Genomic DNA, 23608 nt, shown 5'->3' with positions numbered 1-23608 from the left:
GTGCTGATCCTCATCCCAGCCGCTTCACATTCGGCCGCGAACCTACCCAGCAAGAGCTATTGTTTTTGTACAACCTACAAATCTAGACAAACCCTAGCAGCAGCAACACATTTTGCTCTGCAGGTTGGTGTAGCCACGCTCCATTGTAGCCTCAGCAGGTCCACCAGCGGCTCTGTGAAGTGTTGATCTGGCAAATTGCAATGCTCTATATTTGGAGAGTGATGTCGGGCGGGGTTAGCACCATTACGGCAGAGCTGTGATGGAGCAGAACAACAACAATGGCGCAGGAACAGCGCTCATTTCCATAGAATGGCATCAATTTTGGACGATTTACACTTGGCCTTTCCTCAGAGACCTGATCAGATAGCTATACTTCTTCAAAGGTCTATGGCTGCCTCATTGACTGATGTCCGTAGTAATGAATACGTCACATTGTTTGTTGTTGTGATTGGTCCTAATACTGTTCAATCGCGTGCAGAGACGGTTCGAAAGATAACCACAGACTCCGCCCCTATGACTGAGCACTGTCTATAGGTTGGGGTAAGACTATTTATATACATATAGTTGAAGGATGGCTTGCCAGGCTAGCTTTTCTGTGTTCTTTACAAAAAAAGAAATAAAAAAATAAAGAAATAAATACAATAAATATCCCCAAATCACAGTGGTTACTTATAAAAAGGGCTACCAATGAATAATTTGCAGAAAATGGACAAAAACAAAATGTCCTATCCTTATAGAGACAAATATGGATTCTTTTTACCAACATCTATTGAACTTTCAGTAACTTACTAATTACAAATGAACTATCAGTAATGAAGCAAATTCCTATTAATAAACTAACCTGGGAACAAACTTGCGCATAGCTGGTGCAACCCACAGCAGGTTGTCCGCCTGTACGATGTGCTATGTTTTACAGAAGCAGAGCTCCGTTTCAGTGTGGTCCAGCTTCTCTCAGCCACCTCGTCCTCTTAAAGGTGCTTATCTTATAGGTATATGTTTAGAGTTTTTCTTTTCTTTTCTTTTTTTCTTTTTTTTTTTACAAAAGAGCACATTTTCTGAATTCCTACAAGCCCTCTGTAGCACTGAAGACAAACAGCCTCGGGTTTGTTTTCAGCTTGGCTTTCACTTCACATTGACTTGGCAAAGAAAGAAAAAAAGAGGGTGTTGGAGATGTCAACACCAGCACCCAAGTGGTCAGATACAAACGGTGCACCATTGTTGATGCTTTTTGTTGTCATTATACAAATAGGGTAGAGGTTTAAGGTGGGGTTGGACTCAAATCACTAACAGATCTTTTTTTTCTGTTTAAATTTGGTCCAGCCTTTAGATAAAGAGCAGTTGTAGTTTGGTTGAAGTGGGAGCCAGGCCTGGTCGAATGAGGATTTGGCCGCTGTACAAAGTCTATGCAAATATGGAGCATGGAGGCTCCCCTTGGTTCTAAAATGCATTTGTTTTTCTGGCTGTGAAATTAGGATAGTATGGGAAAGCACTGATTTTAGGTCAACACCTTCTCCTCTACTCATCATCACCATCATCCTTTCCTTTATCCTTTTTGTCCTTCTTGTCCTTCTTCTTCTTTTTCTTCTTCTTGGCCTCTTCCTTCTTGCCAAAGCTGATGAAGTCACCTTTGTCATCCACGGGGCCTGGGTCGTGGCGAATGGAAATGATAGCTGGAGATCCAGGGATGATGAAAGCTTCAGGGGGGATCTCTCCGGGTTTCAGAGGCTGAGGGGGGATGTAACTTTGTCCAGCACCATATCTGAAGTGCCAGCTGTTGCTGTTGACGCCAGCACCCACAGGAGGAGAAAGCTCTCCACCACCCTCTCCGTCTACAAAAAAGCACAATAGAAATGAGGGGCATGGTCAATCTGCAACAATACATTCAGTACAACTGTTACAACCACTGCCTTGCTGCTCAGGGTTCAGGACCAAGGACAGCACCATATCTTGCTCCTTTTATCCAGCACCCTGGACAGAGGCATGATGTCCTAAGGCTGCCACCCCTGCTCCTCCTCATCCTCCATCCAACCTTCCCAGCTGCTCTCAATTCCTAATCACTAAATGAGCACCTTTAAGAGGAAAGCTGCCAGAAGAACAAGTGAAGGTAGAGAACATACAGATATGTGCTGCTGTTTAACCTCTCCCAGTGACTTGTCTGTTCAATAGAGCTTGCTGATAATTGTTTGTTCAGAGGAACTTGTTTAAATCTGTATGCTCAGAGGAGGTCAATGACAAGCATGCTAAAAATAACATCTCCAAGCAACCAAGGCATATTATCTCTATTTCCACAGGTGGGTAAATGAAATATGTCGAGAAAAGAACACTGCCCCTACTGTGAAACATGGAGGAGGCTCTGTTATGTTCTCCCAGCTTGTCTCCAACTTTTTGGGGACAGGTCGCGGGGGCAGCAGCCTAAGCAGAGAGGCCCAGAATTCCCTCCTCCAAGCCACTTGGGCCAGCTCCTCCTGGGAAATCCCAAAGCATTCCCTGGCCAGCTGAGAGACATAGTCCCTCCAGCGTGTCCTGGGTCTTTCTTTGTGACTTCTCCTGGTTGAATGCGCCTGGAAAACCTCACCAGGGAGGTGTCAAGGAGGTATCCCAACCAGACACATGAGCCACCTCAACTAGTTCCTCTCGATGTAGAGGAGACGCTGATCTACTCCAAGACCCTCCCTGATGAACAAGCTCCTCCCCCTGTCTCATAGAGCCCCAACATTCTGCAGAGAAAACTCATTTTGAATGCTTGTATCCTCGATATCATTATTTCTGTCACTGCCCAACTACCTATAAATGAGGGATGGAACGTAAATCAACCTTTAAATTGAGAACTCCGCCTTCTAGCTCAGCTCTCTCTTCGCCACGAAATACCATTACAGCACCTGCATCACCGCAGACGCAGCGCTAATCTGCCTGTCGATCACCTGCCCCATTCATGAACAAGACCAAGAGATAAATAAACTCCTCCCCTTGAAGCAGGACCTCATCCCCGACCAGGACAAGGCATCCTGCCTTTTTCCAATTCAAGGATTTAGAGGAGCTGATTCTCATCCCAGCCGCTTCACACTCAGCTACAAACCCCTACATTGAAAGCTGGAGATCATGTTCTGATGACATCAACAGGACAACACCATCTGCAAAATGCAGAGACCTGATCATCAGGCCATCAAAGCAGATCCCCCCACCACCTTAGCTGCGGTTAGAAATCCTGTCCATAAAAGTTATGAACAGAATCTGAGACAAATACTAAAACAAACAAACAAACAAAAAAAAAGATGGGCAAGTTCATCAAATGTTTCCTTTTCTTTATATATATATATATATATATATATATATATATATATATATATATATATATATTCAAAATTTTAAACTAATGTCATGATTTCACAATTTTCCTTACACATTTTTACCATCACTACCTATTGGGATATTGTGAAACATATCTTAAAGGTAAAACAATCCTTCTACCTTTTATCGTGTGACATTTCAGGTGCATGAGCAAAACAATTCCCATCTGGATAACACATTGAAGCTATGGAGGTAATGGCATTTTGAAATTAAAAGATCTTGGTGAATTGTTTGCTTTTTCTCATTTCTTCAGCAACTGAATAATTATTTGAATTGATCGTTTTTTTATCTATAACTTGCTAAATAGTCAGTTATTTATGCCAACAGATTTTCTAAATTTAGCACAGATAGAAGATTTGATAAATCCTCACAAGCTGCAAAGGATCAGACATCCATCTGAGCATCTTAAAAGTCACAGGATGCACCACTTCCTCCTTTATTGCCACATTTGTGTCAAATGTAGAAGTTTAACATCTCTTTTTACTTTTGTACTTACTTTGCACTCTCAGATTACAATTCCTGATTTTTTTTAATGCTGTTTTATTTTCTGCAGCTCAGTAGCGACAAGAAGTGGACATTTTCAGAGCTTTAGTTTAGCTACCACTGAAGGCAAGGTAAGTTAATAACCTTAAGAGATTTTTAACCTGACATTGTGATTAGTTTTTGTATTTGGGTGATGGCAGCAAGCATAATGCCACTCATGGAGGTGGACAGCAATTCAGTCTGTAAAGCAAAAGCTTGGGTGTGAAAGAGAAAGGAACCCAGATGGCAGACCGGAAAAAAGAACAGGGCAAAGAAATGGAAAACGAATTTTATGTTATTGTGACAGTTATTGAAAAGAAAAGGTGAAATATAACTTAAGGTTAAAAGGTCACATGGCTTACAATGAAAAGGAAAGTGGGTGTTAAATGAGATGGAGAGAGAGGGAAGGGAGGATGAGAGGAGAGTGAGGCAGAGAGGAGGATGGGGGTGGGCGGGTTTTGCAGACACGGTGCTCTCAGGCCCACACCAGTTCTCTCTACACTGACCTACTTTCAGTCTGGATTTTATTTAGATCAAATGCGAGCTGTTGCAAAAAGATTCATCTCTTCCTGAATTTTATTAAAAAAAATGTTTGGATGCTATTTATGAGATTGCTCGAGTGCTCAAATGGTTTCAACAACCACTCTGTTGGGACAAACACTATTTAAAAAATTGCTATGCTCATACACATGCCGTCTCATTAAAGTCTTCCTACAGGATCATCCAGAAGGAAATTGAAATCAAGAAAGCAGTTAAAATGAGCATTTATATACTATTGAACTGTTCATATGTTCTCAAACATTTTGAGCATTCTCACTTTTTACTTATACTTTTTGTCTTTTTCATTAATGTTTTGTTCCCTAATAAACACAAATTGACCACTGAAATTGAGCTTATTTTATATTTAGTGTTGGCATTTAATCTAATATCCTCATTAGTAGACTTAGTGCTGTAAGTCTATAACGTCTGTTTCTGAGGATTATGACATTTGTGTTTATACTGTAGTCTGTCTGTCTGTATTTAATCTGGGAATTAAACCGACTGAAACACTGATGCAGCGAAGCCCCATCAAATCAGTGGTGAGCTAGGATAGATGGCTTCTTCTGCAAAACAAGACAACCATAACCAAAATGTGCATGAGTCAGTGAAAATGCATAAAATAGGGTGAATAACACAGAGCTAATAATTTTAAGTTGCATTTTTTAGATCAGAAAAACAAAAAGTAGAGTGGACATTTACATCCGAAGCAAACCAAAGAGAAGAAAACAAACCACACAATTTGGAGACCTCACAGCTACCAGTTGGTTACCATGAACCATTTTTAATCGTTACATCGTAGCAAGTTTGTAGCAAGACATTTTAAGAGCTCAAATCGATTATCGTGCTCTTTCAAAACTTTCTTCTGGATGGACTCTGTTCTTGTTGAAAGAGTTTAATGCTGATCCGATGCAACGTGAAAACAGATGTTTTACCTATCCCCGTGCACCCAGTGGAGTGTTCAGGCCTTTCAAAATAGGGTGGCCCTGGTGGGGCACTTGTTTATGCATGGGTGACACCTATGAATACGCTTTTATTAATAAATTATTTTTGAGGGGGTGTCAAAATCATTATACTTTTCATTTCAGTGAATTTGTGTGCTCCACATTGTGTCATGACCAATTTTCCTCTCTCTTTTTCTTTTACTTCTACTTTGAGCTGTTTTGTGGTGGCTGGAAAGCCGCCAACTGGAGTGGGGTGGGACTGGGATTCTAAATATGACTCATGTCAAAATGAAAAAAAAAAAATTAAAAATCTCACTTGTATGTGCCTTTGAGTCAGAGGACTCCAAAACACTTTACACTACTGTGTGCCATCCATTCAATGATGACTCTACAAATAATAAAGCCAAAAAATAATATAGAAATGTTGTGTGGGCCTGGGGCTTGAAACAATGTTAAACCCCATGCCTTTTAAGGACGATGTGAAGGCAATTTAAATGAGGCTCAGGAGGTAGAGCGGGTTGTCCATCAATGGGGAGGTTGCAGGTTCAATCCCAGCTCCCACTAGAGAGATCGGTGGCGCCACTGTATGGCAGGCCTTGTCTTTGTCAGTGCGACCCAAGGCAGTTGTGGCTACATTGTAGCTCATCGTCACCAGCATGTGAATGTGTGTGTGAATAGGTGGATGACTGTGTTGTGAAGCACCGTGGGGGGTTGTAGAACCCTAAGAAGGCACGAAACAAATACAGGACAGCTTCTATTTAAATGAAACTCAGTGGGGTGGCCATTCAGATTTTAAGGGTGGCAAGTGCTACCCTAGGCAACTCCCTGGACACGCCCCTGCATGCACCTTAATTTTTACCGTTTGGTCAAAACTCTCTATTTTTGGAATTTAGGGCTAGGGTTCAAAATCTTCTTGCTCTCTGCATTGAATCTTCAGCTTGGATGTTCTGGGTTGACTATCTTATTCTAGCCCTGGTCCGCATTAAATGGACTTGATTTGTGTGAGTGTTTGTATGTGTGTGTGTGTGTGTATGACTGTAAATGCTTTTAAACTGTTGTGGGAATTTGGGGTCATTTTAATTCTGTAAAGCACTTTGAGTTGCACTTTTGCTTGAAAAGCGCTTTGTAAATAAAATCTGATTGAATGATTGATTAGACCAAAGTCGTCCAACCATCTTTATGCATTTACCAAAGATTTTCATTGGATTTGTTGCCTCTCAAGACAATCCTCTACAGTAATGTTGTGTTGTGGGCTTTGATAGTATTCTGCTGAGTGTTTGGGAGCTTTTCAGCATTGACAGTGCTTTTGAAATGAATATAATGATGAAAAAGACAACTGCTGCCAATTAGCTTCTTTTCAGAATGATGGATCAAAATCTGTGTTTTTTTTCTGTGTTCAAAACTCTGTCAGTTTGATCCCCAACAATCCTGCCAGAAAAGCCATTTAAAATGGGCTCAGCTAAGCTGCTTGTTTTGTCTAGATCTGGTTAATCCCTTAATTTAGGTTCCTTTTTTGATTAATTCCCAGGTCAGGGTGGACTGGGTGACTCATCTGGACTGGGTTTGCAAACAAACACAAAATCCTCTAGAAAAAGGTCAAGTCTGAGGGCTGACCTGAAAACGAACACTTTAAACAACTCTAAGTAAATCTATAAAGAAATAAAGGGAGTGGTTCAAGACACTTGCACTGGGCTGCATCTCTTATCAAATTAATGTGTCTTGGGACATCCCAGGGCTTCCTGTACTGCTGTGGCAAATCCCCGATTCCAGATATCGTTAATTAAGACACTGATATTAATCAGTAATTGGCCTGTCTGGGTGCGCGTGCATGTGTGTGTGTGGTTGTGTGTTTGCATAATTCGTAATTAGCAGGTCATGTCACTGATTGGTACAATTATGAAGGCACTTGTGCAGCTTTTTATCAGGTAGGTCAGTTTCCTCAGTTACTTACAGCGATCTGAAACACATTTCTGTGGAGCTTGCTAATAGGCAGGTCAGCATAGCTCCTTGTGAGCACGTTGCCATGACACCTGATGAGTGCTGAAAGCCTGATTTCATGTAACCCGGTGTCCTACATTTAAAATAAGCTGTGCTATTTTCTGTACTGATACATTTTCATCTCTGAATGAATTCCTCTGGAGGGTTTGTAACACACGTGCTGATGCAATAGTCATGTAGAGTAAATAAATGCAGTGTGTGTCACATGTATTTTTCATAAGCACACCAATCTTAAGCTCATCCATTTGCTCCTAATACCTATTCTTGCTGAGTTGTCTTCCCTTCTCTGCTCCCTGCTTCTGTCTCTAAAAATTCCATTCAGAGATAAGGCTGGTTGCTATGGAAACTGCCTTCGCCCACTCCCTGCTGATGGTGGGTGCGGCTGCTGCAGCAGTCTCTCTGTTAGACAGTGTTGCCAGGCAACAAGTCACATGGCGTTGTTCCCTAGCAACAACACCACTGCAGAAACCTGCCAATCCTCTTAACCTTTCTCTCCCTCCATCCCCCCACACCTCCATTTTTCTTCTTTATCCTCCTGCATACATCCTTTTGCTCTTTCACTCCCACTTCTGCTTTTAATGTTACAGGACCACTTCTTTTTTTTTTAAATGCTCTCACTAGTAATAGCTTGGCTGCCCCTCTGGCCTGAGTCAAATGTCTTCCTGATGTGTGCCAGGGATCATTTATGTAAACATGGATTTCAGAAAACTGCATCAAGATGCACCACGGCACGTTGGGCAACTTCAGGATACACAGCAGACATCTGAACTAAAAAATAAAGTAAAAAAATGCACAAATTTACTAACAGTTCCCTTGCTGACTGTGCCACTACCCATCACCTTGAAATCTCTCTGTGTGTTATAATTCCTACAGCCACACAGAAAATCAATGACTGGAAGATTGACTGAAAGAAAGGAACAGCTCATAATCTTCTAAACACTGTTTTCCATTCACAAGAAGTTTTCCAGTCATTTCTGTCACTTTCAACAAACTGTAGTACTCTGAGATGTTCTTAGTCATCCGCTCCGAGGCTCAGAAGCCAGCAAATGTGAAAATGATGCAACATGGGTCAACTTTTAGGGTTAGCTCTCTTTACGTTTTGTTGCTACACATTTGAAATCGTGCCACCCACTCAGGACAGATCATTCCTTGTTGAAAACAGCAGCCTCCTTCTGTTTGCGGCGCCTCGTGCTGCCGGCTGCTACGAAGGAAGGACACAGTTGTTTATCTGTGATGCTGCATGGTGCCTCAGGCTTCCAGCGTCTCATCTGAGCCCTGCATCAGCACCACACTGATTTTTAGGAGAGTTTAGATATTCAAATGTTAATTATATTACATTTCAAATTGAAAGTTGTTAAATTAACTACATTAAAATTATTTTGAAATTGAATTCAACCACCTTTATGGATGTAACAGCTTATGTGGGGCTAGTATGTTGGTGCCTGGTATATTAAAGGTACAGTTTTAAAATTGGAGAAATCTCATCCATTTACACCCTGAGAGTTGGATAAAACTCAGGTTTTTATAAGATCAATGTGAAAAAGAGTAGTTTTCCTAAAACAGGGAATGAAAAAAAAATGCTTAAATTAATAAAAACTTTCCTATACAGCATGACAGAATCTTTGCATTCAGGCTTGACTGGTTTAACAGAGTATGAATGTGACAGACTGAATTAATGTCAAATGAAGAAAAATGGAAGTCAGGATGCAAACATGTTTAGCATTTGAAATGCAACAAATACGAACCAAACAGATGCCTACATAACTATTTAAAATGATACATTATTTATAATCTTTATTATAAAAGGGGTAACACGTTTGAATGACACTTGGGAAATTTAAGTCAGATGTTTCAATTTTTAAAATGAGTCAAAATTCAAGGAACAAAGTTTCATTTTGTCACATTTCCTCAAAAATCCACTCTCTGCAACAACAGAGGCACTATTGTGTTCATGGTTGTGTCTGCGTTAACCAGAGAGCAATACTCAGATATTACTTGTTTGTTCTGTACACTTTCTTGGTCCAATCACAGCAAAAAGTGCTGACTCACATTATGACGGTCATAATTCACACTGCTGCAGTCCTACTCACCTGCAGCACTGGATACAGTAGGCCAGTTCTGGACCAGCATGCCCTGGGCTCCCTGCACCACCGAGGACTCCTCCATGTGGACAGCACTGGAAGACAGACCACACACATCACATATCCAAATGAGAACATGTTAAAATTTAGATATTTTTTAAGTTTTATAATTCTAACATCCCAAACTACAATGTAATCCAATATATAGAAAAAAGATTTATTGTAAGTCATTTTATTTTTTCATAGCCAATGCCTCAGGCTTGGACTGCAGTGGTTTATGGCCTCTGTGGGATCATTTAATTGATTTTGTCTAAGTGGATTTTCTGTCCATGTCACCTTCTTTGCATTTTCACAAAACTCTTCAATATAAAGTGGCAAAAGGCTTTGGATTGTTTAATAAGGTTTAAAAAAGACATCTCAGTAGATGCTTAGCTTTTTCTAAATAGGACGTATTGCATTTGGTGTCTGTCTTCGAACATGTTCAGTTAGTTTTTGAGTTGGACTGATTTGAAATGCCGCAATAACACAAAACAAAAAACAGACACATTTAAATAAATGAATAAGTGTTTTATCTGGTTCCTGTTAAAAATAAAGATTAGTGACTGCCTTTAAAATATGGATATCCTTTGTGATTCACCCTCAGGGTTTTTTAATGCTATTTTTATTATTTGGGAATATTAAAAAGAAAGTATTATACACATACTTTACTTTGTACAGTCTAGCCTGACATGGTGCAAATAATAATTGCAAAAAAAAAAAAGGCATCCTTGTAATGAAAATAAAACAGATCGCCGACGATAACCAATACATCAAGTTACTCTGATCTGGAAAAGGGATTTTTAAAGATGTACAATGTTTAAGGTTTACCTTCAAATCCTCTATATCAGGGCTATTCAATTCCTGGCCTCAAGGGCCAATATTCAGCACGTTTTAGTGGTTTCTCTGGTCTAACACAATTGATTCAGCAGCTCATCAGGCTCTGCCTGTTAATCACCTGCTGATCAAACAACACGTTCTCACTCCCAGCGCGTCAAAAACAAACGCTTGGTCAGCTACCCTCCACGTCAGACCCCTGACGCCAAAAGTGCCCTTTTTCGTTACTTATGTGCGAAAAGGGGTTTTCCCTTATTTGACTGCAGATCCCAATGCAGCGTAAAACTGAAGCGATGTGATGTCCGCTACCATTGCATCCCAATGCAGCGTTACACTGGCACCAGACAAGCTCATTGTACCTCACCTTAACCTTATCCTCTTATTTAACCTTCCCCTCACCTCTATCCTAACCTTAACAATCTTGCCAGCGAACACGTTAGTGATGTGTCGATCGCTCTAAAAGCCGGCTCTACGAAGTGAACGGCGGGAGCCGCCTCGTGATTGGTTGAGTTTGGACCGAGCCAACGCGAGGGGGAGGTTTCAACTACCAAGGTGGAGGTTAAAAGTAGAGGGTATGTGTAACCTCCCCCTCGCCAGATGGTATGTTCTAACGTTCCCCTTGGGCGGCAAATACGAAAATTCACAGTCAGATTCTGACTGTCAGAGTCAGAATGCAGGGGAAGCAAACGCTTGATCGCAGTGAGAGCAACGTTTTAGGTAGCAAGAGGGTTAAGGTTAGGATGAGGGAGAGGGGAAGGTTATAAATAGCGAAACGTTAAGGTTTAGGTGCGGTTAAACGAGCTGGTTCGGTGCCGCATCAGCGGATATCTAATCACGTCGGTTTTACGCTGCATTGGGATCTGCAGTTACAAAAGGGGAAAACCCTTTTCGCACATAAGTAACGAAAAAGGGCACTTTTGGCGTCTGGGGTCTGACGTGGAGGGTGGCTGACCAAGCGTTTGTTTCCGACGCTTAGGGTGTGAGAATGTGTTGGATCAAAATAAGTTTGGATAAAAGGATGAAGAACTAAGTCCTTCAGCGGTACTTCAGAGTTAAAACATGCTCATGAAATAGGTATGTGGAGTAACCAGGTAGGTAGGTTTTAACTGTTGCAAATCTGCAACGCCTGCCTCCAGAGGGTTAAAACTAAAACGTGCTGGATACCAGCCCTCAAGGCCCAGAATTGAATACCCCTTCTTACTAGCAGACCATTCTCCAAAATCTTTCACCATTTTGCTGTCTGCTGTCATTCTTTCGCAAGCTTTGCTAAAATGGTGCCCCAGTCCTTTAGCTGGATAAAATTTAGGTGACAACCTATGTACTTCTAAACTTTCTTGTGCACTTAGAAGACCGTTTCACAAATGCTGCAGAAATTGGGATTTTTAGGGATTATCTTTATTTTCATGGCCAAGAGAGATTTTGCAATTAATGATTAATCTGGACTTTATGCAAACTGCCATCATAAGGGGCTCGACACACGCGTGGCGACAAACGACCGCGATCACCGTAAATCATCGCTGCCGCTTTTATTACCTGACATATGGGAGGCGACCCGTGGCAGCGGCCAGCGGCAAAGCCGTCTAGGCGTTCTGTTCCATGGCAAAATCAAAACTTCCGTTGTTTTGTTTGGCTGTGTCAAGTTGGAGGGAATTAAGGTTATTTAAGTGGTTCAGAGTAACAAAAAGTGGTAGATATGATGTTTCACAAGGTGCTGCTGGAGTTTCGTGAAATCTTACTTCTGATTTTACTACATAAAACATAATAATAATCAACTTCTCTGTCATGTTTGCTCGGAGATGTACGGAGCATCCTGTACGCTCATTGGTCAGTGAATGAAACCTCCATTGATTGGTCCTCGTCCGAGTGACAGCGATGAAAAATTGAAAATATTTCAACTTTCTGAGATTGTGTCGCTGGGTCACATGTGCACGACACGTGCACGGGCGCAAAATTTCACACGCACGTTTTTCGCTTTTTGCTTACTGGGAGGGAGACCCGCGATTATCACTTTGTCGCGCATGTCTCATTGAAAATGAATGGAGGAGAGGCGATGTCGCCTCCCGTGTGTCGAGCCCATAACATTGTGACCACAAACTATGTTAGAAACAATATTTGTGTCAATCTAAAAACCTAAGCAACTACTGAGCACAGAGCAACATGTGTGATCACTCCTACGTCCAGGTTAAGAGTTAATGGGAGGTCTCTCTGTGTCCGCGTGCATTACAGGCCCTGCCACTTTAAAGATGGCAGTGGCAAATTGCAGCAATGATTATTGTTAATCCATGTCATGTTGCCATGACTTGTTGACAGAGTGCACATCATGATCTCCTGCTCACTGTAGAAATTAGCATTAATATCCAATTAAATCCAACTTGGACGGAGCAAATGGCTGCGTGACTGAACATTAGGCATTGCTAGCATGACATTATGAAAATCTGGTACAAAGCGTGGTCATGTGGGGGGAAAACTCATTAGTTCCTCATTTTCCAGCTGTCTTTGTATGAAATAAGAAATGCACTTAATTTCATGTTAATAAGGAGGTTTTGCATGACCTAATCATTAAAGTAAAATATACACTGTTGCTTTTGATGACAATGCTACTTTGAACAAGAAAGTGAAACAATGTGGGAATACTCAAGTATTCTACAATCTGTCTATGATTATAATGTGTTTCAACTCCTAACTAAATTTGTTTTAAAGAACTGAGGAAAATCAACTTTTCCAAGCTTTTTCCAGCTTGGCTTAGTGTTGTTTTGCTACTAGCATGACTTTGGATCTTTTTATAATTTGATTTAGCTGAGTGGAAGAGCCTTATCAGGTCATCAGTAGCAAACACTTCACACAAGTTCAAGCTGCCCCCGGAGAGATGCTCACACGTGGAGTTAATACACAAAGCAACACATGTGTATCTCATAATCTGAGAAAGGTCGTCGGCAGCTCGTTTGTCCTTCATGCTTCATGCTTAAAGACAGAAAGAGAGGAAGCTACACTCTGAATGTTGATGACCTATATAGTAGTACACTGCAGAAAACTAGAGGGATGCTGCAGCCACTGACAAATACCCTCGTGTCTGTTTCCAGGTGCAGATACACGTTTTGTTGTACTGTTACTGTTAGTCTGTAAAATTGGTTGACACAAGATACAGAATTATATTAAAAGAGCTTACAAAATATCCGTTGTCAGTTCATGTAATCGTTTAAAGATGTGATACACTCATTTAATCAATACTGGGGGGGGGGATGGGGGTCGAGAAGTGAGCCACATTACAGCTGAGCTTCAGAGGACAGGTTTTGGAGTCTTGTTTTCTGATATTTGGACATCTAACCTCAAATTAGATGACAGCAACGTGAATCTACCACCAACTTGCATCGTGGATGTTTTATCTCCACAAATAACAATAGCCTGAAGGAGTTCTACCATGTGGTGAAGTTGCTAAGGCTAACAGTTAGCTTCTACTAGTGTTCTCTTCTGTTTCCTGGATGCTAAACCAGCAACAGCTTTCCCCATCATGAGTCAAAATGGCTGAGCCCATTAATGTTAAGTGACAGTATGATGTAGACTTGTCAGACTTTTTAAATCCTAGTGTCGCGGCCTTTTACCATACAAAATGAAATAATTCCAACAAAAGGCCGTGGGGTGCCATCTGGTGGGTTTGGGTTTTGCTTGCACTCCAGACTTCAGTCCTTAAAATGATATTATATTTATTTCTTATAAAGTTTGAACTTTGAACACAGGTAGCCATACTGGGGCCAGGTTTCACAGTCTATTTCTAACAGAAGCTAATGCAGGAGATATGTGTAAGAGACTACTTTCAAGTTTAGCCTGCACAAAACTCAGATTGAATGATTGTAAGAAGAAATAAGATTAAAAACTTTTTTCAGTGCTCCACACCTTTAATGGAACAAATTGTAGATCATAAATTCTTAAATATGAATTTTTTCCCATGATGAATCTACATATGTAGATTCTTGAATGCAAATCCCACTAAATCAAATGATTATTATCACAGTGCCAGCAGCATTTAGTTACCCAGAGTATTCTGGTGGCCTGACCCATGAAGATGAGCACAGCATTTGACATGGTTTGTTTACTGCCACAAGTTTTCGAGACATTTTGTATTACTATTCCTATTCCTTTCAGCTAAGGGATCCAGGCCAACGCATGAAGCCAGAAAATAGCTGCTATCATCCATGTTGGCAAAAAAATCAATTAGCAGCATCTGTATATAGTTATGGAGTCACAAGCACCTTTTAAAACCTACGGTGTTGTTTTGTAATTTTGAGCCCAGTGTCAAGACTGAATAAGGATGTTGATTTTGTTTCTATTGATGCATATGGGAGTTATGGATTATGTTCATTTTAACCAGCTACCGACCATGTATGCTGGTTATTTACATGGTCACTGGTGTAGAGAACACATGAAATATGTTTTTGTGCAGCTGATACATTCTGATAACCTCAAGATGCTCTAATCCCATCCTACATATCTGATTGGATCGGTATGACTACACTCATCTACAGATCATGTTTATAAAACATTCTTAAGATGTTTGTCTGCAACTTTAGAAAGATTGTCCATCTATCTATCTATCTATCTATCTATCTATCTATCTATCTATCTATCTATCTATCATCTATCCATCCATCTATCTATCTATCTATCTATCTATCTATCTATCTATCTATCTATCTATCTATCTATCTATCTATCTATCTATCTATCTATCTATCTATCATCTATCTATCTATCTATCTATCTATCTATCATCTATCCATCCATCTATCTATCTATCTATCTATCTATCTATCTATCTATCTATCTATCTATCTATCTATCTATCTATCTATCTATCTATCTATCTATCTATCTATCTATCTATCTATCTATCTATCTATCTATCCATCCATCCATCCATCTATCTATCTATCTATCTATCTATCTATCTATCTATCTATCTATCTATCTATCTATCTATCTATCTATCTATCTATCTATCTATCTATCTATCTATCTATCTATCTATCTGTATGTCTGTCTGTCTGTCTGTCTATCACATTTAAAACCCATTGTTTTGAGTCAGTGGGATATTTTGTGCAATCATGTTAACCAGAGAACATATTTGCATTAAACTGTGTATTACTGAATCCCTGTTATGGATGCTATAAGCAGGATAAAGAAGTACATCTTTATTTTTTTATTCATTCATTAAGAAGGACATTCTTGCAAAAATGTTAAAGATGGAAAATGCTTACCCTTGCACCCCTGCCCTCAAAGACGCAGAATATCGCCAGTCAGCATTTGGGGCTTTTGGCTGAGAGAGCATGAGGAAGAGAGAGAAGAGAAGAGAGGGGTAAAAAAAAGGAGGGATAAGAGAAAGATGAAGAGACACAAGGAGGAGGGGGGACAGAAGTGGGAAGAGAGTGAGTTTAATTTGATCTCATGCAGTGCAGAGCCGGGCTGGGCCGTGGTCTCATCAATTATTCATGATGCACATCCGAGTTCAGGATGTGATAAGAACACTGCAGCTGTGGCTCACATTTTAAACACAAACATGTATATAATCATAGCCACACACACAAAAATAAAATAAAATAACACTGGAAGTCACTGAGAGCCAAACTGGCAGCTTTTCTACTATCTCCCCATCAGTGCGGTAAAATAAGCGAGGTGGAGGAATTATGGCCCATTCCTTGAGTGCTGCCATGTTTGATCATTTTGATGTGTGTGTGTGTGTGTGTGTGTGTGTGTGCATGCGTGCACATGTATGTGTGTGTGTGTGTGTGTGCACACATGTAAGTGGAGTAAATCTGGCTGCTCCTGATGAAACTGGTCTGATTGCTTGAAGTTCCCAGCAGACGTTTCATAAAATCAAGCAAGAATGGCCATCATCACCACAGCACCCACATCCTCTCTCTAACCTTCATCAGCCATACATGTGTTAAATACAAACGTGATAATGTTCATGTGTATTATTAGACAAAGGGAAACACGCCATTTAAGACAGTCTTTTTTTAAGTGTTTTTATCTTTCAGGCTTTTAAGACTCAACTAGCAGAATATTTGTCATCGTAGGCAATGATTATTAACCTGTTTCAGGATTGGCCACTGGTTGTAAAGGAATAGAGGCACATTTAACAAATGCATTTGATCACGTGTATCTTTTGACAATGCTGTTAATAGGAATAATTAGAATCAAAACTAAATATCAATGTTAACTTTGAATTTGTAACACAAAATATGAACCAATAACTCATTTAAATAATGCAAAGTTTGCAAACCTAAATAAATAGAATCCATTCTAAATATTAAGAGTAAAATGTAAAATTTAACTATTTACACTCACAGTTGACCTCAGATTTTAAATGAATTCTAAATGTGTAAAGTTAAGAGTAAATATTAAAACCTAAATATGAATATGTCAATTTCCAATTAAAGGCTGAGCTAATATGCTAATTCAGACCACTGTGAACTAGAAGTAGTAGACAACCAAAATAAATGCGAGGCTTCAAAGTGATCCCATAACATCTTAGGTTATTCTGATAGCATGTCGAGTCATTTAAACTGTGGTTAATTCATCGATGTTTGAGGAAAACCAGGACAATAACACTAGCTACTCATGACTAAATTAACTTGCACAATATTTGCATTAAAGCAACTCAGATGTTATATTGAGGATCTCCTCACCTTACTTTAACTTTGAGGCTACTCTGAATGAAACTGCATGTTGCTGAATAAAGAGGCCTACTTTATACTAAATATTAAACTAAATATTAAGTTATGTTTAAAACTAGCACAATTTAGTTAAACTTTAACATTTACATGTAACTGCAATGGTGGCACAGGAGTTAAGTGTTTGCCCGTAATCAGAAGGTTGCAGGTTTGAGTCCCGCTCATTCTGTCACAGTTATCGTGTTTTTGTAGCCTGGCAAGCCAGACTAAATAAATGTATTATTTAGTCTGGCAACGCTCCATTGACGACTCTCGGTTGTGGGGCGGGTTCTACCGTTGTCTTTCAAATGATCTCCGCATGCTACTGGACAATGAATGTGACATTCTCACCGCAACAGATATCGGTAAATGAGGTGCTCCACAGTTGAAGAAGGAGAAAACACCTATTTTTTTTCTATTAAAAAAACACTTAAATACATCTATGTGCTCCTGATTCTAATGAAGCACAAGTTCTAACAGTCCAAAATTAATGTAAAAGCTGTTTTAAAGGAGCTGTCGCCATATTGTTTCACTCTGTTGCATCATCCCACCCACCAGGCGTACAGAGTGCCCTGATTGGCCCACAAAGTGGATAAAGCTCTGTGATTTGTTCACTACGCAGATAGAGCACTATGACTGGCCCACCATTATGGACCAATCACAGCTCTTTATTTGTTTGAAACCCCTCTAGAGAGCTGTGATTGGTCTGCCAGAATGCTGTTAGGGGCTGCAGAGGTTCCAGTGGAGCGTTCCTAGACCAAACTTTGCAAAGCAAGAATTTGGTCTAGTTCACTAAGCAAGTGTTTTTGGGCAAGACATTGAACTGGAGGGACCAGTGGCGCCTGTGTACGTTGTGCCCCAGGGCAGCTGTGGCTACAATGTAGCTTATCACCACCAGGGTGTGAATGTGTGTGTGAATGGGTGAATGACTGATTGTGTTGTAAAGCACCTTGGGGGTTCCAGAACTCTAGAAGGAACAATATCAAATACAGGGCATTTACCATTTATGTATCTAAGGTTTGAGTTTATAGTGATTATAAAAATATATACTAAATACTAAACTTTTATTACTAAATACTAATGTACAAATAAATACTAAATATTTATTTTAACATAATTAATTACATTTATGTTTAAACATTTAGCTATTTTAATTTTTCTGAATAAATATTGTGCAAAATGGTGTTAAAATTTCACACTATCTAAGCTAAATTTGGCCAAATAAAATCTTATTCTTCTTAAATCAGCACCCATACTGTGGAACCACTAAATGGGGTGGTGGCACAAGAGTTAAGTGCTTGCCCTGTAATCGGAAGGTTGCAGGTTCGAGCCCTGCTCAGTCTGTCGCTGTCATTGTGTCCTTGGGCAAGACACTTAACCCACCTTGTCTGCTGGTGGTGGTCGGAGGGACCGGTGGTGCCAGTGCTTGGCAGCCTCACCTCTGTCAGTGCACCCCAGGGCAGCTGTGGCTACACCAGTGTGTGAATGGGTGAATGACTGTGTTGTAAAGCGCCTTGGGGGGTTCCAGGACTCTAGTAGGTGCTACAGTATATCAAATACAGGCCATTTACCATTTAACATAAATATTTTGGGCTTATCTTATCTTTTATGAACCACCATAAATATTTATCATCTTCTGCTAATATTTTTTTTCTCAGTAAGGTGCACAGCAGAAAAACACTGCAGTCGAGACACTGTTAGAATCTGATAGAATCACAAGGCTTTCAGAAGTGAACATAGAAAATATGAAAGAAACATTAAACCATTAAGAAAATCTAAACATCTGCAGAAGCACCAGTATGTGACCCGCATACACACCAACTACCCGTATGTTCTTCAGCTGAATTCAGATGGGAAGTATTTTCTAATGGTGCAACCATCCTCCTCCAGTAAATCTAATGAGCAGTGCTGAGGAACAGAGGCTGGAGGTTAATCTAATTTAAACAACAAAATAATCCTGATAGGATCATTTGTATGCATGCAGATAGGACAGCTGTATCGTCCTTCCTGTAGCTTTGAGGCTGACTTTATGCAACTGTTTCAGTTAAATGATAGAAAGGATCCTTACTTTAAATTTGACAAAAGTCTAACCTGAATTTGCAAGACAAAAATATTTAAAAAAAACCCATGAGAAACATTCATTGCTGTATGAAATAAGTAAAAATAATGTTATTTTTAAATTGACTATTAACCAGTAGTTTGACAACAAACCTGTTTCATTCTTGGGAGTCACTGCACTACTCTGAATACAATTAGTGCCTCATTTTACTTCTATGGAATTTCTCCATTTCACTCCCTCACTAACAGATTCCTGCTCAGAAACTAGTTTATCCCACTAGTAGAGACAAAACATTTCATCTTCATATTTGTAGTGCAGAAGTGATGACAACCTCAAACCGAAGCACGGATGTAAGAATCATCAGATAAAACACAGGTCTCTTGAAAAGCACACGGTCTGACACTAATTCAGTACGAATGCTGAGCTCCACAGGGTGACTGCACAGAACAAGTGAACTAAGAGAATGAACACTGAAAAGATTTCACTCAACACGAGAAAGTACTTCTTACTAAGAAGGCCTTTGTGTGCCTTTTAGAACTAGGTACATTGGTTTGGTTTCAAAACCATTTCACGTGGTAAAAGCCATTTGTTTAGCCTAAAAAATTGTTAAATGAAAAGAGATTAAGCTCTTTACCAGAAGTTATCCTGCAGTCAGGTGTAATAACTCAGCCAAATCCCAAAAAGTACATGAACTGGTGCATATTCATAACAGAGTTCATGTCAGGCTTTCATAACCAGAAAGTTCTGTCTCACACATACAAAAACTGGGAATGTGTTGGCACAATTTGGTCCCCTGGTCACTGTGAACTGGTGTTGTGCTGAGTTGTCATTCCTGACCAATGGAGAATATCTGGGACAAATTATATCCCCTTCTCTTACAAGATTAAGTTTTTTGGAATTAAAAAAAATGGAATTTTCCCCTCAAAGTAGTTTTGAAACAAGGGAACATGTGTACATAAACTATACTAATTTTTAAAAGCACAAAAAGGTCACTGCCTTCTTCATATTGAAATGGTGTACTGACAGTGTGTGTACAGTCATGGTTGTAGTTCACACACACACACACACACACACACACACACACACACACACACACACACACACACACACACACACACACACACACACGCACACACACACTTTTTCTAAAGTCAATTTTTGTCCCCTGCACTTTTTACCGTCCACAAACAATATTACATTATATTAAATAGACATTGGTTGAGCACTAGGACCAAGCAGAAAACAACTGCTTGTGTTGAAGCCTGTTTCCCATTAGAACTGTCTATAAGTCCATCTATTGGCTCTGGTGATAGTTGCCAACGTGTGATTGGCCTTTCTTGCCACTTGTGTACTTGACAGTTCTGCATTCCGGACATTGCATAAAAGAGCTTCTAGACTGTAGTTTTATACGTATTTTTTGTATGCTTACTGTACCCCCCCCCCCCCCCCACCACCACCACCACCACCACCACACACACACACCTCTAAAGTCAAACTACGTGCATGTATACAGTATTTATGTGAAGTGTAATATAAGTGTGGAATATTGTTTGAAGCTGCACAACAAAGTATTGATATACAAAAACTGATAATTAAACCTCCCCCCTCAGTTTTGCTGACAAAGGAAATCATAAAAGAGAAAAACACACCTCTGGGCAGATTTGTAGGGAGGCATCAGGCATACTCAGTCTGCGTACAAATCCACTTCCACTGGTGAAGAAGCGGTCAGCACCGCTACCCCAGGTGCCACTGATGGGCCGGCCTGTGTTGTAGAACATGAACGTGTCACTGCCAGACGTGGCAGTCAGGCAGGTCTTGTAGCAGTACGTCTTCGTTAGGGATCCATTTCCTCGCACCTCGATGTAGTGAGGTTCCACTTTAAGATCTCGTCGAAGCACTACATTGCTATTAGGCTGTCCCGGGGCTCCTCCGCCACCTCCCCCACCAGCACTTACACTGCTGCTCCCACCATCTGGAGGGGGTTTCTGTGACCCGCAGCAAGGAGAGCAAGAACCAGGCTGAGAGCAGTAGGCATGGCAACGGACGATGGCCAGCACAACCACAGTGACCAGGAAAACAAACGTTGTGGCACTCAAAGCCACAATCAAATACAGGGTGACGTTGGAGAAAAACAGTGTGCTGTGAGGTCTTGTGACCTTCTTGGTATCAGGTGCCACTTTTGGCACCACCTCTATGACGGCCACATTGATGGTGGCAGTGGAGGACAGAGGTGGCTGGCCATGATCCTTCACAACAACAGTTAGAGCGAATGAAGTGGAGTTGTCCTCCAGGATTCTGCGAGTGGTCTTGATCTCCCCAGTGTGCTGGTGAACTTTGAACAAGTCCATGTCCGTGGCAGTCTCCAGTTCATAGACCAGCCAAGCGTTTGTGCCCGCATCTGCATCATACGCAACTACTTTGGTCACCAAGGCACCAGGGTCTGCATTTTTTTGTACCGTCTCCAAGGAACGTGTCCCATTGCCAGGAGGACTTACTATCAGTGGAGCATGGTCATTCTGATCCATGATATAGATGTAGACAGTGGCAACTCGGCTGAGTGGAGGAATGCCCCCATCCTGGGCTTTGACCTGGAAATGAAACTCTCTCAGTGACTCATAGTCAAAGGCTCGCAGGGCATAAGCCTCACCTGTATCGGCCTTCACAGACACATACGATGTTACAGGGATGCCATGGTTGTTGTCATTGAGCACTGTATAAGTGATGCGTGCATTTTCTTTTATGTCTGCATCTTGAGCTTTCACAGTACACAAAGAGGCCCCGGGGGCATTGTTCTCAGTCACATAGACTGTATATGAAGTCTGTTCAAAGCGTGGTGGGTTGTCATTAACATCAGCCACATCCACCTGTATGGTCTTCTGGGACGATAAGGGAGGATTTCCCCCATCTGTGGCACTCAGAGTGACATTGTAGGCATCGGTGGTCTCACGGTCCAGGAAGGCTGAGGTAACCAGAGTGTAGTAGTTTCTAAATGATTTGATCTTGAATGGAAGGCCTGCTGGAATCTCTAAGCTCACCTGTTTGTTCGCGCCGGAGTCTTGATCAGTAACACTAATTAGTGCCACAACTGTGTCTGCACGGGCGTCCTCCCTCACCGGGCTCGACAGCGATGACAGCACTATCTGGGGGACATTGTCATTTACATCAACAACATCCACCACCACTTTACAGTGTGCAGCCACGGCCCCGGGTCCCTTATCCATAGCTTGGATGTACATCTCATAAGAGTGTGTCTCTTCATAGTCAACATTGCTTCTCACTCTTATTTCCCCTGTATTAGTTTCCATACTGAACATCTGCCGGACTCTTTCAGGGGTGTAGCTACTGAAAGAATAATAAATATCTCCATTTGTGCCCTCATCCAGGTCTGTTGCATTCAGTTTGACCACCAGGGTGTCTTTGGGCGAGTTTTCCAACAGTTTCACCTTGTACACTGAACTGTCAAACAAGGGAACATTGTCATTTGAGTCCAGCACCCTGATGTTAATTTTAGCCGAACCTGTTTTCTCTGGTATCCCACCATCCACAGCACTTAGAATTAACTGGTGGTAAGGCGTCTGCTCACGATCTAGGGGCTTTTTGAGCACCAGCTCAATGTGCTTTGTATTTAGAGAGGGTTTGTTTGAAACCAGCGCAAAATTCTCATTTGTGCTAAGCTGATACATGCGGACTGAGTTAGAGCCAATGTCTGGGTCTTGGGCGTTTTCTATGGAATAACGAGACCCCGGCAGAGCGGATTCTGTGATTTCCAGTTGATACTCATCTCTGGGGAACTGCGGCGCATTGTCATTGGCATCCACAATCTCCACCACGACTTGGTGCTCCTCTGTGGGGTTTTCAACCAGCACCTCCAGGTTAATAAGGCAAGTGCTGGAGAGATCACACAGCGCCTCTCTGTCGATCCTGTCATTGACAAGTAATTTCCCGTTTTTGGGGTTGACAATCACATAGCGTTTTCCGCTGTTGGAGGTTACCTTGATTCTTCGGCTGGCCAGCTTTCGAATATCCAGCCCCAGGTCGTGCGCTAATTCACCAACCAGTGCGCCGTTTTCTAGTTCTTCTGTAATAGAGTATCGCAACTGTCCAAACGCAAGGCCACAAAATAAGGAAAACAGCACGAAATAAAAAGGCACATTACTCCCTGTCCAGTTGCATATCCCCGTCACAGCCATCGCAAGCTCACAGGATCCGCAGACGGATTAAACGCAGCCTTCCGCCTTTTTAGCCTGCAGTATCTTGCATCCCAGCACCTCATCAAGGTGCGCTACTTGGTCTCCCGGTGAGTGAAACAGCAGATCCATTGCGTTGCCCGGCACGAGTCAGTCCTCACCAGCGCACCCATATTTCCTTTGTCTGTGATGCACTTTTTTTCTCTCCCTCATGCGCGTCTCTGACGGGTGTGTTTCCCAGCCGCTGGAGCTGTGAGAACGTCAAGGCAGAGAAAAACACACTCAAAGAACCAGAAAAGAAGGGGGTTGTTTCAAAATAAAATACAATGCCGTTGTCTCATAATAAAGGTAA

The 23608-nt window shown here is 41.2% G+C and overlaps 1 protein-coding gene across 1 annotated transcript; it reads right to left on the bottom strand.

The window, feature by feature from the left end:
* Nucleotides 1–1309: 1309 nt before the first annotated feature.
* Nucleotides 1310–23404, bottom strand: pcdh2ac (protocadherin 2 alpha c). The gene is made up of 4 exons (XM_015961127.3): nucleotides 20719–23404; nucleotides 15556–15614; nucleotides 9440–9525; nucleotides 1310–1829 (listed from the first exon to the last, which is right to left on the bottom strand). Exons 1-4 carry the CDS (start codon nucleotides 23257–23259, stop codon nucleotides 1516–1518), a joined length of 3000 nt encoding a protein of 999 aa, XP_015816613.1. The 5' UTR covers nucleotides 23260–23404; the 3' UTR covers nucleotides 1310–1515.
* Nucleotides 23405–23608: the final 204 nt, after the last annotated feature.

This window comes from Nothobranchius furzeri, chromosome 10 (genome assembly GCF_043380555.1).
Source record: "Nothobranchius furzeri strain GRZ-AD chromosome 10, NfurGRZ-RIMD1, whole genome shotgun sequence".
Taxonomy (NCBI): domain Eukaryota; kingdom Metazoa; phylum Chordata; class Actinopteri; order Cyprinodontiformes; family Nothobranchiidae; genus Nothobranchius; species Nothobranchius furzeri.
This window is presented reverse-complemented; position numbering and strand designations above follow the sequence as displayed.